The sequence below is a fragment of the Citrus sinensis genome, chromosome 6 (genome assembly GCF_022201045.2).
Source record: "Citrus sinensis cultivar Valencia sweet orange chromosome 6, DVS_A1.0, whole genome shotgun sequence".
NCBI lineage: Eukaryota > Viridiplantae > Streptophyta > Magnoliopsida > Sapindales > Rutaceae > Citrus > Citrus sinensis.
The window spans coordinates 15,701,825-15,719,475 of NC_068561.1; the positions used below are offsets into that span (position 1 = coordinate 15,701,825).

General features: G+C 34.2%; 3 protein-coding genes across 4 annotated transcripts; 2 read left to right on the forward strand and 1 right to left on the reverse strand.

Annotated features, from left to right (window-relative positions):
• Positions 1–2,756: 2,756 nt before the first annotated feature.
• On the reverse strand, positions 2,757–6,147 carry LOC102630858 (uncharacterized). Its single transcript, XM_006480877.4, has 7 exons — positions 5,919–6,147; positions 5,615–5,821; positions 5,435–5,510; positions 4,361–4,692; positions 4,003–4,144; positions 3,564–3,689; positions 2,757–3,435 (listed from the first exon to the last, which is right to left on the reverse strand). Exons 1-7 carry the CDS (start codon positions 5,938–5,940, stop codon positions 3,054–3,056), a joined length of 1,287 nt encoding a protein of 428 aa, XP_006480940.1. The 5' UTR covers positions 5,941–6,147; the 3' UTR covers positions 2,757–3,053.
• A 2,880-nt stretch (positions 6,148–9,027) lies between these two features.
• LOC102631168 (60S ribosomal protein L35a-1) lies at positions 9,028–10,752 on the forward strand. 2 transcript variants are annotated; one of them, XM_006480878.4, is made up of 4 exons: positions 9,028–9,192; positions 9,276–9,540; positions 9,636–9,678; positions 10,518–10,752. In XM_006480878.4, the coding sequence occupies exons 1-3, from the start codon at positions 9,161–9,163 to the stop codon at positions 9,675–9,677; spliced, it is 339 nt and encodes a 112-aa protein (XP_006480941.1). In that variant the 5' UTR covers positions 9,028–9,160; the 3' UTR covers position 9,678; positions 10,518–10,752. The 2 variants fall into 2 exon arrangements, with proteins under 2 accessions (XP_006480941.1, XP_006480942.1); XM_006480879.4 differs by having other exon boundaries at positions 10,521–10,752.
• A 1,707-nt stretch (positions 10,753–12,459) lies between these two features.
• On the forward strand, positions 12,460–17,647 carry LOC102606781 (neutral ceramidase 2). The gene is made up of 10 exons (XM_006480881.4): positions 12,460–12,915; positions 13,169–13,532; positions 13,811–14,019; positions 14,280–14,636; positions 15,059–15,323; positions 15,397–15,667; positions 15,746–15,871; positions 16,331–16,394; positions 16,681–16,850; positions 17,031–17,647. Exons 2-10 carry the CDS (start codon positions 13,219–13,221, stop codon positions 17,580–17,582), a joined length of 2,328 nt encoding a protein of 775 aa, XP_006480944.1. The 5' UTR covers positions 12,460–12,915; positions 13,169–13,218; the 3' UTR covers positions 17,583–17,647.
• Positions 17,648–17,651: the final 4 nt, after the last annotated feature.

The following is a 17,651-nucleotide window of genomic DNA, read 5'->3' on the forward strand; positions in this document are numbered from 1 at the left end:
CCTTTTTCTTATTGTCAAGTCAAGTATATATCCATTTCAGTTTGTTAGGGGGCAAAATAATAAAAAATAAAAGGCTTAATGATGGTACTAAAAACTACTAAGTCCAAAGAGACTAACGTAGATGAGTATTGAATTGATCAAAAAATTAATTAAGACGCAATAAGCTAACCTTAATAGTGAAATTCTTTTAAATTAATACCAATAAGGGCTCAATTTACTCATGTTACTCGTATTTGATACATATGTGGCTACTAAAAAAACTGTGATAATAAAATATAGATGAAAGGGATCAATATAGGGACGTTATTAACTTTTTTAAGCAGAGGTTTGAAAGCTCACAAAATTGTGTGACCCATAATTCTAACTTATACATGATGGTTCTTGAGGTGGGCACTATTCGGCTTAATTTAGTTCAGGCTCAGAACTGAACCAAATCGAAATTAATTAGTTCATGATTTTGTGAATCAAATACAAATCAAGTACTAGAATCAAAATAAATTAAAGGTTTGATTCAATTTTATGTTTGGTTTTGGTTTTGAATTATTTAGTTAGAGTAATTTTATCATGTATATTTAATAAAAAATGGCATAGTAATTATTTACTATTCCTACAACAACAATCTTAAGTCCATAAATCCACAAACAATAAGCAACATATTAAATAATAGTAAAGAAATATAGTACAAATTACAAAAAGAAAAAAAACTTCAAAATTTTATTACCAATGAGCGATCTCCCAATCGTCATTTCTTGATCCTTAAACTTCTACATTCACAATATTTACATTATCTCTCAAAATGAGCTATTAACCAAGTACCAACAATTAAATAAAAGAAAACAAAGTATACGCTATCACATTAATAATCACATATGTCAATATCAGTACTTCAACTGTGTCAGGAATCAAATAACTTCGATATTAAACTAATGCAAGCTAAGGTTTCAATTTTTTATTTTTTATTTTCAATAGATTATATTTTTAGTTTTTTTTTTTTTTAAGTGAACCATTTGATTTGGTCGTTCGAATCAGTTTCAAATCAAAGTAAACAAAAACCAACTGGTTCAAACATTATGAATCATTGGTGTTTTTACTGTCGAAATCAAATTGTCATAATTTACTCATTGAAACCGAATCAAATGCACATCCATAAATGACGTCAAAACTATGTAACTATTAACAAGGGGTCCACGCGTAATTAAGTTTGTGTGGAATGACTTAAACTTGGAGTTGGGATATGATTATTTGAAGTGGCTACAGCACATATCAAACATTCCGTTTCCACCGTCCGTACCAAATTGAGATTTGGCGTGTTCAACAGCCGCAATTGTGAAAACCACTGGCACTAAAAAAAAAATCTTTGTATGCTGGCTGGAACAGCTGGAGCTGCCGGATTTTCGGTTATTAGGTTTAAGGCTCCGTACATATTTTTTGAAATAAAATTTATTTAAATAGAATTTTTATTAATAGAGTTTATATAAATAAATAGTCGAGTTGGTAGTTAAGAATTTGAGCCAGGCTTTTTCTAATCCAGGCCAAGGCCTAACTTATTGAGAATAGACCCAAACTTTTTAGTCCGTCCAAAATTAGACGGACTGGGCTTGGGCCAAGCGTGTGCCTTACATTAATTTTGAAATAAATTTTTAATAAAGTAAAAAATATTTAAAATAATAATAATAATCGAATACATAAAAAATTTAGCAACAAAACATAATAAATCACATATATTAATTTAAAAAATATATTAATTTAATATTTTGAGTTTTTTTAATTCGATATTTCTTTTATAAAATTAAAAAATTCAGACTTCTTAGACCCTTATTCAAACTCAATCTATGCGGATTTCATATTTTTTAGCCTATATTCAAGCCCAATCCATGCAACTGGGCTTTATGGCCGTGGGCGTAAACTAAACACTTCAACTTTTTTGTCAATCCTAATAAATAAAGTTTTTATATAAAATTTAATTGTTTGATTGTCGAAAGATTTTTTTTATTAAAAACCAACTCATGTTTTTTTGTCAATCCTAATAAATAGAGTTTTTACCAAAAAAAATAGTTGTTTGATTGTCGGGAAGAGTTTTTAATTAAAAATTATAAACTTATTTTAATGAGTAAGTTTTTACAGTTATGTTATAAAAGAAATGAAATGAGATTATCAAATAAGTAAAAGATATTTAGAAATTTTAATATTTTAAAACTAAACTTTTCAACCCCTACTCCCAAATTCCTAAAATATGAATTTTTATTATTAGAGACAAAATAACTTATTTAATCTCTAAAAACTCTATCAAAAACATAGCCAAACAACAACAAAAATTTTAATAAGATTTTATGAGATTAAATAAACATTTATAATTATTTAAAAAAACCATATCAATCAGACATTAAGTAACACTCCATTGCTGTCCGAAATTGTCTCTACTGATTCATATTTTCTATTAGATTTCTCAAGTTTAACGTTGCACTGTAACAAGTTTTTAACGAAACCTTGTAACCCGTAATATAGAACCAGCAATGATAGTACGGAATCCCATATTTTTTAATCTCTTTCGATTACTTTTAACACTTTCAGTTATTTATTATATTTTGTTACTGGGATTCTCATACTTATTCAGCCAGCTTATTTGTTCTGGCCCAAACGAAAGAGACAACTTCGGCCCTTTAACTCTCACTTAAATATAAACATGGGATTGAAGAACACCAGACCTTTAATAGAAATAGGAGGAAAGGATAAGAAGGCAAGACAATACCGGAGTGTAGGGGATAAATATAAAAGCAAGTTTCTTATAAACCCATAAGAAATCTAAAGCATGTAAGTATACAAATCTCTGATTGACAGAATTATAACCATCATCATTTAACACAAGAAAGGGAAAGAAAAGCACATCTTGTCGTCCAAACTGACCGAAGCTTGTCGGCATAAGAAAATTACAGCCCCAATCTCTTGGAAGATGAAAAATCAGCAACTTATCGTCACTCATGCAAAGAACTCACAAATTTCAGTTCACATAAATGACAAGACTTCAATCTTGGGAAGATGAGGATCTGAGCAAATTACAATTTTAACCACTCCAAGCAAGGACAGAGGCCCCAGCAAAACCTAGACGGATAGTCCTTTAAGTACACCTCTCTGCTATTACCAATTATATAGAAACTGAAGGATTGACCACGCTGAGTCATGGTGACACGAGTTACTGGAACAACAGAAATAGTATGCCTCTCACATATAATCCTGGCAGTAGGAGGCACATGAGCCCGTTCTGCAATAACTTCAGAAGAGAACTTGTTGAGAAAGAAAGAGTCAGCAAAAAATGCAGGAGAGCATTGGTATGCTTGAGTGTTACACAACTGAACCCCTTTGGCTCTGTGGAAAACCTCATCTGGGACAGAACCTGATCCGCTGGTTGCACTTACTTTTCGGGTTGACAGAGTCTTCCTGTTAACAGAAAAATGATTCCTTTTCCCTAAGTATGTAGTTCAACAGCTTAATGCATGTAGATACCTTCTAAATTCTGTGTTCAACAGGAAGGAATCATTATTTATAAAGACAAGTTGTAAACTCACCATCTAACAATGGCAAAACTGCGTGTCAAAAGAGAACCACTTCCACCACATTTCCTGCATTTTATTAACCCACGAGATCCACAAGTTGCACAAGGAATTGTTCCCTTTCCATTGCATTTCGTACAGCTGCAGAGATAATTAGTAAAGAAAACAGTAGAAGAGAAGATATTAGAGACAGCCACCAAATATAAAGATCCAACGACAGGGAAATCACCATCTAAGAACATATGGTGCTTGTCAGTCAGAAAATTTAAAACCTACATTATCAAGTTGCAGTATTTATCACTGGCTATATGCAACATACAGTAGTTAACAGGTAAATAATTCATGGTTAAAGAAAACTTATTTGTCTAATAAATATGTTGGAGCTTGACATAGGATGACAACACATGCTGTGTGAGATCAGTACAAACAAAAGGATCAATGGGAAAATGCTCACATTGTGTCAGACCCATCTTTATGAGCAATCAAACCCCTTCCATAACAATTGAAGCACTGACTCATCTGCTTTTCCTTATAATATTCAGGCTCTTGATTTGCATTGCAACTAGGACAGACAGCATTTCCTCGTCCTACACAATCTGCAAATTAATGCAATTAAGCAATATCTAAACATGGGAACCAAATAATACTTGTATGGTTTTAATCAGGAAATAGGTCATATTAATAACTGGAGCAATAAAGGAAACTAGAGGAGAAGGACAGTAAAAAATGACATGTAAACAAATATGGACAACTTCATGTCCAAAAAGTATATTATTCATCCCACAAAGAGTCCACAGTTTTGGGAAAATTACCAGGGCATTTCTTGATTGTTTCAGAACGAGGAACTTTTACTCGTGTTTCTTGATGAGGTACAAATAGAACAGGGAATTGTGACCTTAGATCCAATTCCCAAGTCCCTAGTGCAGGCCCATTATCTTTCCCATCAATGTTTCCACCAAGGTAAGGTTCTGTTTCACTTATGGTTTCCCTCTCCTCTATGAATGTCTCAAGAGTTCCAACATAGACATTACAATCTTCAACGGCATGAATCTTCCATGTTCGAGCTGGACGACTTCCCCAACAGCAACGATGACCGACATGATCAATGAGCAACTCCCTTATCTCTACCTCATCCAGTATTTGCCTACATAAAGATCATTTATTTAACCGAAAGGCTCCATTTTGATTTTCTCTTGCCCTCTAAAATTTGTTTCACTGATGTCAGAAGTTTGCAACATAGTGAAATGCTCATCAAGTTCCATAAATAAAAAAGCGCATGAATAGAGACTAAACAATAAAACTTAAAAAAATAGCACGTGGATGTTTTGTTTTCTGAGGGATGAAAATCAAGGCTCAAAAGTTATCATTGAAGCAGATTAGAAACATCCCGTTTTGAAGAAATAAAGTATCCTTGCATTCACTAGGTATCTGGAAGACAGAAAACTAGATAACAGGAAAAATGCTGATTAAAACTCTTAATAACTTCGCGTTGTGGCACAAGAAGAACAATATCATATCAAATCATGATATCCTCCAACAACAAACTACAGCAGCCCTTTTCATTTACAAAGTTTATGCTATATCATAAGTAGGCTTTCTTCTATGTAACTAATTAATACTAAAGTGGAATACAATTTGATTTTTCCCCTTTTGTTTTTTCCTTTTACTGTACGATGGCATCAAATTTTGAACTTTTTCCAAAATTATCAGGATAATATTTCAACAAACAAGGTCCCATAAGGCCAAAATAAGAAAAACAAAAACAAACCAGCTCAAGAACAAGCACAATGTATGCTTAAAATATATCAAACAACAGGCGTATAACCCCAAATGACAAAACAATTGCAACTAATTAAACTGTAATTCAATCCGTCATTAGTCGTTACCCCTGAAATTCATTAGCTTTTGCACGATAATCCCCTCCAAAGTAACCGCCTTGACCTTGGTGCACAATAGCTTGCTCTGCAAGAGACACACGCGTCACTAATGGATGAAAATACGCGGACACAAACAAATAACGAAGCTCATTTTAAAATAAAAATGGAGAGTTTCGATGCACCACGCACGGTGAGGATCGGGCTCAGGAGAACTGATCAAGGGAGCGTGAATGGACGGCGGATAGTGACCAGAGAAACCAGAAGCCGATCGGATTTCTTCAACGCTGAGTTCGGTTCCCGCCAAGGAGGCGGTTGGAATGAAAGAATTTGTTCTTCCCACGTGCTCGTACGAGCTCCATCTTCCGCTGTCTTTCCCTCCCGATTCACTTCTTTTCTCTTCATTATTCAGTGTCAACAAATAAAAAATAATGTCAATTCATGAAAATTCTCAAAAGTTAAAAATTAAAAATGGAATCCGCCGAGTGTAGCTTACCGGAGAGTAGAGGCTGCTCCATATTTGTCCGAGTTCGATGGAGGATTCAGAAAATTAAACGACAATATAATAATGCTGAACGATTTGCTTAGGGATTAAGTTTGCGATGGAGTCAAAATTTTGTCGCACCATCATATGAGAGATTTTGGAGTGGGGTCCACACGTTGCTAATATTTGTATTGTATCATCACTATCATTGCCTCTCTCCTTGTTCTTGTTATAATCCCTTCGTCGTTAATCCAAACCAACGCAGTTTAGTTGTAGCTGAGGTAACTGATCGCGACTTGGTTGAATTAACTGCGATTGTGGAGCTTACGTGGCAGTCTCGTGTTTCGAACTCCGGCCATTTTCATTTTTATCATCTTTTGTTTTGGTTTGGGTTACGCACGTGAACTTGAGCCTGGTTTGAGACCCAATGGGCCTCAGAGGAAAAAGCCTTCCACATCTCTAAGAGGAGCCCAGAGAAGGATGGGTTTTGATAATTCTTTATGTTATCGTTCAAAAAATAAGATAAAATAAAATTACGAACAAAAACAATCTTAATTTTAGTTTTTATAAGAATTAAAAAAAAAAAACTAAAGATTACAATTGTAACCTTCCATATTTTCCTGAAACTATAATGTTTTTTTTTTTGTGATAATTTTGAGAAGGCCTACCGTTAATCATTCGTACTTTTTTTTTTTAATGAATTATAGCATAATTGAAATAATTATTGAATGGCCCTAGGAATTTGACGAGTGATTTTCAAAGTATCTTACTTCTTTGGTTAAACATATAAATTTGAACCCTTAAGAGGCACGACGCTAAAAATTTGATTTGGAATTTACTCACTTCCGTATCTTTTTAATTTTAAAAGGTGTTTAATTAAAAAATTTGAAATAATTAATGAAAAATTAACATATAATTTCTATGTTATAATTCAAATTAAATTGGAAAATTTTATATTAATAACCAATATCAAAATAATCATAACAAGCCGTGTGTTTTTTTTTTTTAAACTAATGACTTAATTGACTTAATTTTAATCAGTTAATGTGGCTTTTCTTTTTATCTGAAATTTGAATAGACTTGAATTTGTCTTAATTCTAAATAGAGCTAAATGTTTGAATCTAAATAATATGTTTGTTTTCTTGTTTGAATTGCTAAAACTAAATATTAAGTTTTTTTTTTTCTAAAAACTAGTATTTTAACATTTGTTCCCTTACAGATTATAAAATGTTAAACAAATAATAAATATCTCAAAGAATATAAATTAAGATAATATATTATCATAACACAAATCATATTCAATTTAATATAACCCTTTAATATTTTATATTAGTATATGTTTATCAATTGTATTATAGTTTATGATGTTTTTATATAAAAAATATTTATAAAAAGATTATGAAGATAAATAATGCTAATTTAAAGAAAATAAAAAGATAAAAATAATAATTGTCTATCACTACATATTATCATAGGTTATAGAAGATGAGTAATAATGCTAATTATTAGATTTTATTTAGGTGAGAATGAAAATTAATTAATTAGATAGGAATATTTTAAAGAATATCTTTTAATAATATCATTGAGTATTTTTAGATTAAACAAACAACTAAAAAAAATAGTTTAATAACTTAATGACTAAAATTTTTTCATTAAGTTGAAAAAACAAACAGACTTACTCACTTAACTAATTAAAATTAAGCAAATTAAGTCATTAAGAAAAAAACAAAAAACAAACCACCCCTAAATTATTAAGTATGTTTGTTTTTTCAACTTAATGAAAAATTTCAATCATTAAGTCACTAAGTTATTAAGGTATTTTTTTTAGTTTTTTACTTAATCTAAAAAGTCTTAATGATATTATTAAAAGATGTTCTCCAAATATCCCTATCAATTGATTAACTTTTATCCTTACCTAAATAAAATTTAATAATTAGCATTACTACTCACCTCTATAGAACTTGTAATAATATATAGTGGTAAACTATTATTATTCTTATCTATTTATTTTCTTCAAAAATTAGCATTATTTATCTTCATAATTCTTTATGAATATTTTTCAGATAAAAACATCATAAACTATAATAAAATTAATTAACATATATAATATTGAAGAGTTGTATTAAATTAAATATGATTTATGTTATGATAATTTATTATCTTATTTATATTACTTAAGACTTTTATTATTTGTTTAACATTTATAATTTGTAAGGGTATAAATATAAAAATATTAGTTTTTAGTTTTTTAAGTTAAAAAAACAACTTAATATTTATTTTTAAGGATTCAGACAAGAAAAATAAATATATGGTTTAGATTCAGACATTCACTTCTATTCAGAATTCAAACCAAATTAACTCTATTCAGATTTAAGATAAAAAAGCAAATGCCGCTGTTAGGATTAAATTTATAAATTACAACACTACCTTCATCTTTGGTTTTTTTATAATTTATTTATTTCTAGTTTCAATAATGCAACAAAAATAATTAATCTTGATATAGTTTACATAAAGAAAAAACTAAATTAGTAAAATGTCATGCAATGGAAAGAAAAAAAATGATTTGTATTTCATTTTTTTTTCGTCTTTTCCTCTCTATTAAGCTAATTTTAGAAATTCAATAACACATGCAAAATAAAAACATGATCTAATGAGTACTAATGTCCACTATATAGTGAATACTTTAATACATATTAAAGTTCTATAACTTTTTATGAATAATATTTAAACTATGAATTAATTAGACAGCGCCACATGATATTAACGCTTACTACAATATAAATTGTAAAATAAAATAATACTTTATTTTTTTCAAAAAAAAGAATTAACTGAACAATACCACGTGACATTACCACTTACTACAAGATGAATTGTAAAACAAAGCAATACTTTATATTTTTCGAAAAGAAGAATTTTTGTAAATATAAGTTATTAACCTTTGGCATTTCCTTTAAAAAGAAAAAAAGAAAAAAATTGGCACTCATCATAATTCTTATGAGGACAAGGCTAGGCTGCAACGTCCTTATGAGTGTCCGAAAGTAGTTTTACTGCATTTCCATTGTTATCCAAGATTGTCCACGTGTACAAAACCTTACATCACCATACATAGGTCACATTATACAATCGCCCACATCGTATAATTTCCCTTTCGGATATAAACACGACTTTTCGCACATCCCCTAAGTCCTCCAACTAGGGTTTCTTCTTTGCAGACTCAGGCGGCAAGCAGGTGGGCAGAGCTTCAATCATAAACAATGGTGAAGGGCAGGCAAGGCGAGCGCGTCAGGTCCGCCACCTCTCTCGAACTTCTGATTCCGTCCAATTAGCTTCTTAAAGCTCAATCACACTTGTTTGTTTTTCTCTTCGCAGACTCTATGTTCGAGGAACAATTCTGGGATACAAAAGGTCAAAATCAAACCAATATCCAAACACATCACTGATTCAGGTCGAGGGAGTGAACACAAAGGAAGAGGTGGCGTGGTACTGCGGCAAGCGTTTGGCTTACATTTACAAGGCCAAGACTAAGAAGAACGGATCCCACTACCGTTGCATTTGGGGAAAAGTTGCCAGATCTCACGGTAACAGCGGCGTCGTTCGCGCCAAGTTCAAGTCCAATCTCCCTCCCAAATCCATGGTACGATAAACTATTTAATTAATTTATTCATTGTTTTTGTGGGGTTTTGATAGGTATATTTGACTGCTGAGCTTTTTTTTTCCCCAATCAAACAGGGAGATAGAGTTAGGGTTTTCATGTATCCCAGCAACATATGAGGTATGTTAACAATGCCTGTTATTCTGCATTTTCTATTTTTCATTTGACTTAACAGATAGGATTGTTGCCTTGATATGTAATTGAATATAGCTGATAATTTGTGTAATTTTCAGGCAAATGGTTCTTTGCTTTTTAGTATGATTTTGATAGCACTAGTGCTTGTTTTTGACGTTGTATCTTATTTGTCGTTTAGGAATATCCATTCTTGTTATGTCTGTGTGCGCACTTACTTAGACTTAGCCTGTCAGCAGCATGTGCGGTGAAATCACAGTAGTATTATGGGCTCAGTTTTCACCGAGTAATGGCATTTATCATCCTTCAGATATTGAAGTTTATGTAATTTTTCTACTGTCTCTATTTGCATGCTTTGACTAGTTAAACCCTTTCAGCAAAGAAAAAATTCTTCCTTTGAGTCTGGGGAAAAGGATAACTTTTTTGTTTGTGAAAAACTGTTCAAAAGAACAACGCTCTCCTATTTTTTTCTGATATTTCTACCTGATTTAATTAATGAATTGGAACGAATCAACGCAATGGATCAATCTTTTTTTAACACGTCTGCTATTAGAAAGCAAGGATTATGAAATGAGGTTTGTTTTTCAAGAAAATTAGAAGTAAATAGAAATCTTTATTTTGAACTTGAGGATTCACATTTAGCGTCTTTGTTTAATTGGCGAAATATGGTTGAGAATTGAAACTGTTTGTTTTCCTTATGTTGATTTGATGGTTAGTATTTGTGGAGGTTTAGCATCCCTGGTCATTGGAGTGCTGATTCTCAGCAATTGAAAGTTTCAGATTTATTGGTTACGTCTGACATTGGTTTTTGTTCTTTTGGCTTGCAGCAGCATGGTTCGAGAAGCTACTCGATCAACAAGTGAAATTTACCTTCTGAATTTGGGATTTATTCGCTTAACATTTATGTTGCAAGATTTTGGAGTTGGGAGTTATACTGGCTAGATGTTTTGGCTTTTGCTACTGTTAGTGTGGATTTTGGAACATTAATTTTAATGTTAATGCTTAGTTTTTTGTTTTGAATTTTTCTTATCATGATATGAAGTTACTTTATCATTTGCCTTCCTTTTGGTGCATCTATAAATGCTGTATGTCTCTAAAACTGCATATTTAATATGTTGGTTTCAATTTTATGGTGTAGAATGGTTCTGTTTTCTTTCGTTTTTATCGAAATGCCAAAATTTGGTATTTCATATAGCTGTAGGGAGATATTGATTTCTGTTTGTTTTTAAAAGAGATTTTTCATGTCTGGTGGGGTTATATCTTAGGAAAGCCAAGAAAAAAAAAGCAGTATATCAACTTGGAAACAGTACCTGTTCTGAATTGTGAGACTATCTTCAAAGTCATATGGTGATATTCAGACTGGAGAAGTTGATCTCTAAATATTGCTATTGGTTTCAGCTTCCCAAGTCCCGGTCTAAATGATTGCCGTGGTGAAATAGAATCACTAACATAATTAATGTGAGCCGGAGTTGAAGTGACTTGTTGGTTTTTCCATTGGCTTCTTTTTTGTCCGACTCTGGTCTTTGTAGGCCAAATGTGGTTTCATGGTTCTAGAGCTTTGAGGCTGTTCTATGGAAGTACGCAAAACAAAATCATTGCCCTTTTGAGCTGTAAAGCAAGTACCACTTTGACTGCTTTTGTAGTTTTCGCATTATATTGGGTCGTACCAAATTACCAAGGTCTTTGTTCAAGCAATGGTACCAGTTCCGGGTTAATCCTTTTTGTGATGTCTTTTGGGTAACCGGTTAAAATATTTGTCAAGAGTGGAAGTATAATAGTAAATACCCAATTTTCTCGGCAGTAAACCAACAATTCACTTATACCTGAAGATTTGCAATTTTAAGTCACATTTACATTGGATGTACAGCAGCAATTTGAACCGTGAACGCCATACCTGGTTTTTTAATTATACGTGGATGAATCAATTTTTGAATGTGCTGCGCCATTGCTAATGCCGAGGTGCCAAGTTTAACGGAGCTTTTACTAATTAGAAATTAGTACGAGCGCAGGATCCAATAGCCTCTTGCGGAACAATTTGTTTACACCTTGATACCTGAGTGCCCCGTCGCAGCGACCCCAGCCACTTAAAAAAATGGATGCTAAATGCTAATTTGTTTTAGCAGTATAAATAATTTTTGTACGTTTTTTCTTTCAATTGTATGGTAAAATAAAAAACCCAGAAATAGCCCACACGCGGCACACGTGGACCATTGTTTTGTGGGAGTGGGACGAAAGTTAGGACCATCACGGCCGGACGATGTGGCAGAACAATCCAAAGTGGAGGCTTGAATTGAATGAATGGGAATGGCTTTGCTGCCATTACTTGAATGGTGCCACTCAACTACCCTCATCACTTCTTTACCAACTCCAATCACGAAACCACATCTCAAAATAATCTGAAAAAGATTTTTTTAAAAAAGAAAAACCAAAGATTTTCATGCTCTTTATTATCATCTAATGGCACACCACCGTCCACTATCATATGATGCCTGGGGACAAGTATGAAATGGATTATGTTAATCCGTTAATGGTCAGGGAGAGCACGTACATGAAATGTAAATAATAATAATAATAATAATAATAATGATAAACAGCATAATATCCGTAACAAATTAGAAGTCAAAATACTGAAAATACCGGCCAAGGCAATACATCCAAAATTCGCGCGTAAACTGGGATTATTTCAAAGAAACGTGCGTGAGACGGCTTCATTTAACTTATAATAATTGTGTTTAGAGATAAAAGGCTTTGTTTCTTTGTACGAGATTTCTAATTGCTGCGCTGTGTAGCTCCCGACGTCAAACGTTCATGTCTTCGTGTTGGTACACATTCCAGGAGCAAGACAATTAGCCATTTAAATAATTTGCTGACCCCACGTCTACGAACCTTTTTTTCTTCCCCTCTATTTTGAGTGCTTTTTCTTTTCACACTATCCGCAGTGTCCGTATATATTCAGACAGGTGACAGCTGACAGCTGACAGCTAATGAAGCTATATGTTCTCAACTCAGTTTAATTTTCACATTCTTGTCTTGTGATTTGGTATCACAAATCTTTACCGCCAAGTAAGTAAAGCTTTCTTCTTCTTCTTCTTTACGATTCTGTTGCTTCGAGTGGGTGGGTACTAGTAGAAGTTTAGTGGATGTACTGCACACATATTCTTATTCTGGGGCGATAGCAAAAGAAATCAACCATATTGCTACTTAAACCAGGCGAGCTATTTTAAAGTTAGTACACTTAACCTTCTTTAAAAGCTATTGTCAGTTTTACAAATGAATTGAACTTGTAGTGGATTTGTTTCCTTACAACTGTGCTGATCTTTTCGTTGATTGGATGGGAAGTTGTTATCAAATCACGTGATCGCGGATTAGGGATATCTCAACATTTTCTCTTTTTCTTTTTTCTTCCTTTCTTGAGAAGTGGCCTTCTTGTTGTTAGTTGAAGTGCTTATGGTGTTTAATTTTGCTCTGATTTAAACAGGATACTTATTGTATGAATTGAGATATTGAGATATATATGCTCAATTTGATATGGAGGGGCAACCTGTGGTCACCTGGCTTTCAGTTTTTCTGTTGCTGTCTATGCAAAATATTGGAGGATCATCATCAGCGTCCAACTATTTGATTGGTCTTGGAAGCTATGACATAACTGGTCCGGCTGCTGATGTAAATATGATGGGATATGCAAGCGCAGAACAGATTGCGTCTGGAGTTCATTTCAGATTGCGGGCTCGTACTTTTATTGTGGCTGAACCTCAGGGAAACCGTGTAGTGTTTGTGAATCTTGATGCCTGCATGGCCTCACAACTTGTTACGATTAAAGTACTTGAGAGACTTAAAGCAAGGTAAAAATAATTGTCTATGACCTTTCAAAACAAAGTATGGGGATGGAATCGTTCATTGTTTTTTGGGAACTTATTTTTGTTGCACTTAAGTACCGACGAAGAAAGTTTTATCATGTTTAACACAAGAATTAGAGTTCCCCTTGTGAATATATGTGTATTCATACTCTTTAATTGATTATTCAGTTCTCATAAAAAAACAAAAACAAAAAAGATTATTCAGTTTGCTTCTGTTTTATCCAGCTGGTTGAACAATTTCATGTTATGCCTTCCTTTGATAGGTATGGTGATCTGTATACAGAGCAAAATGTTGCTATTAGCGGTATTCACACTCATGCTGGACCTGGAGGCTACCTCCAGTATGTTGTTTATATTGTGACATCCCTTGGTTTTGTACGCCAGTCATTTGATGCCCTTGTTGATGGCATCGAGAAATGCATTGTTCAAGCTCATGAGAATCTTCAGCCAGGCTCAATCTACATTAACAAAGGTAAATGTCTCAAAATCATTCCCTTTGCTGAATCGTAGCCTGATCATATCTGATACTGATTTTTGCTTGGATGAAAAACATGCTTATTTTTGGATGTTCCCTTTTAGCATGCGCCCTACTCACTGTTCTACTTCTCATGGCTTTTAGGATTTTGGGCAAGGGTAGATTTTATTTCATTTCGCCATCCACTTTTTTAAAAATATGGGCCTTTTTCATTCTGAGACTTTCTATCCCTTCTAAATTTCCATAATGTTTTACAGGAGAGCTCTTGGATGCTGGTGTGAACCGTAGTCCAAGTTCTTACCTCAATAACCCTGCAGCTGAGAGAAGTAAATATAAGTATGATGTTGATAAAGAAATGACCCTTATAAAGTTTGTAAATGAGGAGTGGGGTCCGATTGGTAGCTTTAACTGGTTTGCAACTCATGGAACTTCTATGAGTCGTACAAATCCATTGATTAGTGGTGACAACAAAGGCGCTGCAGCACGGTTTATGGAGGACTGGTTTGAACAGCGTGGTTCTCACAATGGTTTTAACAGCCCACATTCCAACAACCCTGGAACTGACAGAGTTCCTCGAAGAATTTCAAACTTAGTTCATAATCCTCTTGAAAATGGTAAGTGAATTCCTTTTGTTCAAGTACAACACATGCATATAGATCCACCGGCTTAGTGAAACCAGTTCAAATTTATAACTAAATCAGATTATTATGTACTTGCTTGGGAAGCCAACATGAAGCCTAACTCATTGATAAACTTTAACAGAATCTGAGCTGCCTTAAAATGCAATATATTTTATGTGAAATAGAAATATATTTTATGTGCAAGGGACTAAATAAACTTTTTGGAAGGTTATCCTGTTTGTATATGGTCTTAATAATATTAACTTTGTGTTAAAACATGTGAGTCAATGCAACCAAAAAATATTCTTGTACAATAACAAAAGTAGGTAAGACTTACCCATCTTACATATTGCCTTATATTCCTAAGCAAGCAGGAAATATCTCCATTTTCTGAGTTTGTAGTCAATTTGAACCAGGCAATGAATTGATGAAACTTGCTGCATCATTTGAGCGTTCTGAAGGACGACCAGCAACAAGGTCTTTAAGTGTTGCAAGCAGGGTCAGGAATGCTTTAAAGCGTGCTGACAAACCTCAATTTGTTTCTGCATTCTGTCAATCAAATTGCGGCGATGTAAGCCCAAATGTTCTTGGTGCGTTTTGCATAGACAGTGGACTACCATGTGATTTCAATCACAGCACATGCAATGGGAAAAATGAGTTGTGCTATGGCCGGGGACCAGGGTACTTAACTAGATCAATCCCAGATTTCTGTTCTTCAATTTGTTTTAGCCTAACATTCATGATCTTTTGGCAGTTATCCTGATGAATTTGAGAGTACTTGTATTATTGGTGAACGGCAATTCCGAAAAGCTGTGGAACTGTTTAACACAGCAACGGAGCAGCTGACTGGCAATGTTGGCTACAAACATGCCTATGTTGATTTCTCCAACCTTGAGGTAGGACTTCCTAAAAGGGGTGGCGGCACTGAGGTGGTGAAAACGTGCCCAGCAGCCATGGGTTTTGCTTTTGCTGCAGGAACAACTGACGGACCTGGAGCTTTTGATTTTACGCAAGGAGATGACAAGGTAATTAGAAACTTCAGGTGTATGGTCTGATAATAAAATGTTCTTTTGGATTTTAAACTCCATTAAATGTTCTTTCAGGGTAATCCGTTCTGGAAGCTGGTGAGGAATGTGCTGAAAGCTCCAAGTAAGGAACAGGTCAAGTGTCAGCATCCAAAACCTATTCTGCTTGACACTGGTGAAATGAAGATACCATATGACTGGGCGGTAGGTATTCAATTTAGGTTGCACTTGATATATGTGATGAAGTAGCCACAACTAATTCACTTTATCCATTAGGACTACACATCTTCGCACACTCATATGGAGTAGCCTGCAGTTGAGTGTTATGTTTCAGTGTCCTTATTCAAATAATCACAAGTACCCTGTTTTGCATCATATTTCACATCATGACTGGTGCAAATGCAAGACTAGAATCCATGACAGGGTATGGGCCGTATGGCAGTTCATACTGTCATACATTATAACTCATTGAAAATCTACTTGTTTGTGTTCTTATTTATTTTTCGACGTCCACGCATTGAAATACCTACAACTATTTGTTTGAATTGATAACTTTCCGATGAAATACATATCTAGTGTTATGTTTGCCCTGTCTGGTGGATTGCTGTATCTTTCTTCTTGATATCTAATTCTGGTTGCAATTTTATCTTGATGATCATGCAGCCCTCAATACTTCCAGTTCAAATTCTTCGAATAGGGCAACTTGTCATTCTCAACGTGCCTGGAGGTATTGGAATTTGTTTTGTTTTTGTTTTTTTTTCTCTCATGTTCCTTCAATCATTCACCCGTAAAAGTCAATGGTATTAAGTTGAAGAAACCAAATGTTATTGACTTGTAGGGTCTCAGCTTTTATTATTCAAGTTAGTTGCTTCAGTCTGTAGCTTTTATGTTCCAAATTCTGTTAAATCTTTTCATGGCATGATTCTTTTACACACAGTAGTATATTCTTTTCTCTGTGGTGGTTTTTGAATTCTTCACTAGATCTTCTAATGGTAATCAACTGGTCCTTGCAGAATTCACAACCATGGCTGGTAGGCGTCTCCGTGATGCTATTAAGATGTCGCTCATCTCTGGGGGCGGAGGTCAATTCAACAGCAATGTCCATATCGTCATTGCAGGGCTAACAAACACATATTCACAGTATGTGACCACTTTTGAAGAGTATCAAGTACAGAGATATGAGGTTCGTGTCAATGGTGCCTCATTTTCTATAATGTTGGTGAAAACAATTCTTATATAAAATTTTTACTACATCACCAAAACAGGGAATTTCCCTGTTAATTCATTCACTTTTCTAGATACTACAGAGGGAACATGCAATTTTTTTTTTATTGATCTTTTTGTGACTTGCACTTTATCTCAGGGAGCTTCCACTCTCTACGGTCCACACACTCTGAGTGCCTACATTCAGGAGTTCAAGAAACTAGCGGCAGCTCTCATTATTGGCCAAACTGTTATGCCGGGGCCACCACCCCCGGATCTCCTTGATAAGCAAATTAGCTTATTACCCCCCGTTGTTGTGGATGCAACCCCTCTTGGTGTGAAATTTGGGGATGTTAAAACAGATGTCCCACAGAATTCAACGTTCAAGAGAGGTGACATGGTCGCAGTCACATTCTGGTCTGCCTGTCCAAGGAATGACCTCATGACTGAGGGCACATTTGCACTTGTGGAACTTCTGCAAGGCCAAAATGCATGGGTTCCGGCTTATGATGACGACGACTTTTGCCTCAAGTTTAAGTGGTCTAGGCCTGCAAAACTCAGTCCCCAAAGTCACGCAACTATGGAATGGAAGATCCCAGAATCAGCAGTTTCTGGTGTGTATAGAATAAGGCATTTTGGTGCATCGAAGTCTCTTTTTGGCTCAATCAGCCATTTCACCGGTTCGTCTAGCGCCTTCGTTGTTGCTAACTAGGGAGGCCGCCAAGCTATGTATTCTTCCCATCATTCTTGTTAAGTTATGTAGTATTGACTTTTCTAGCAT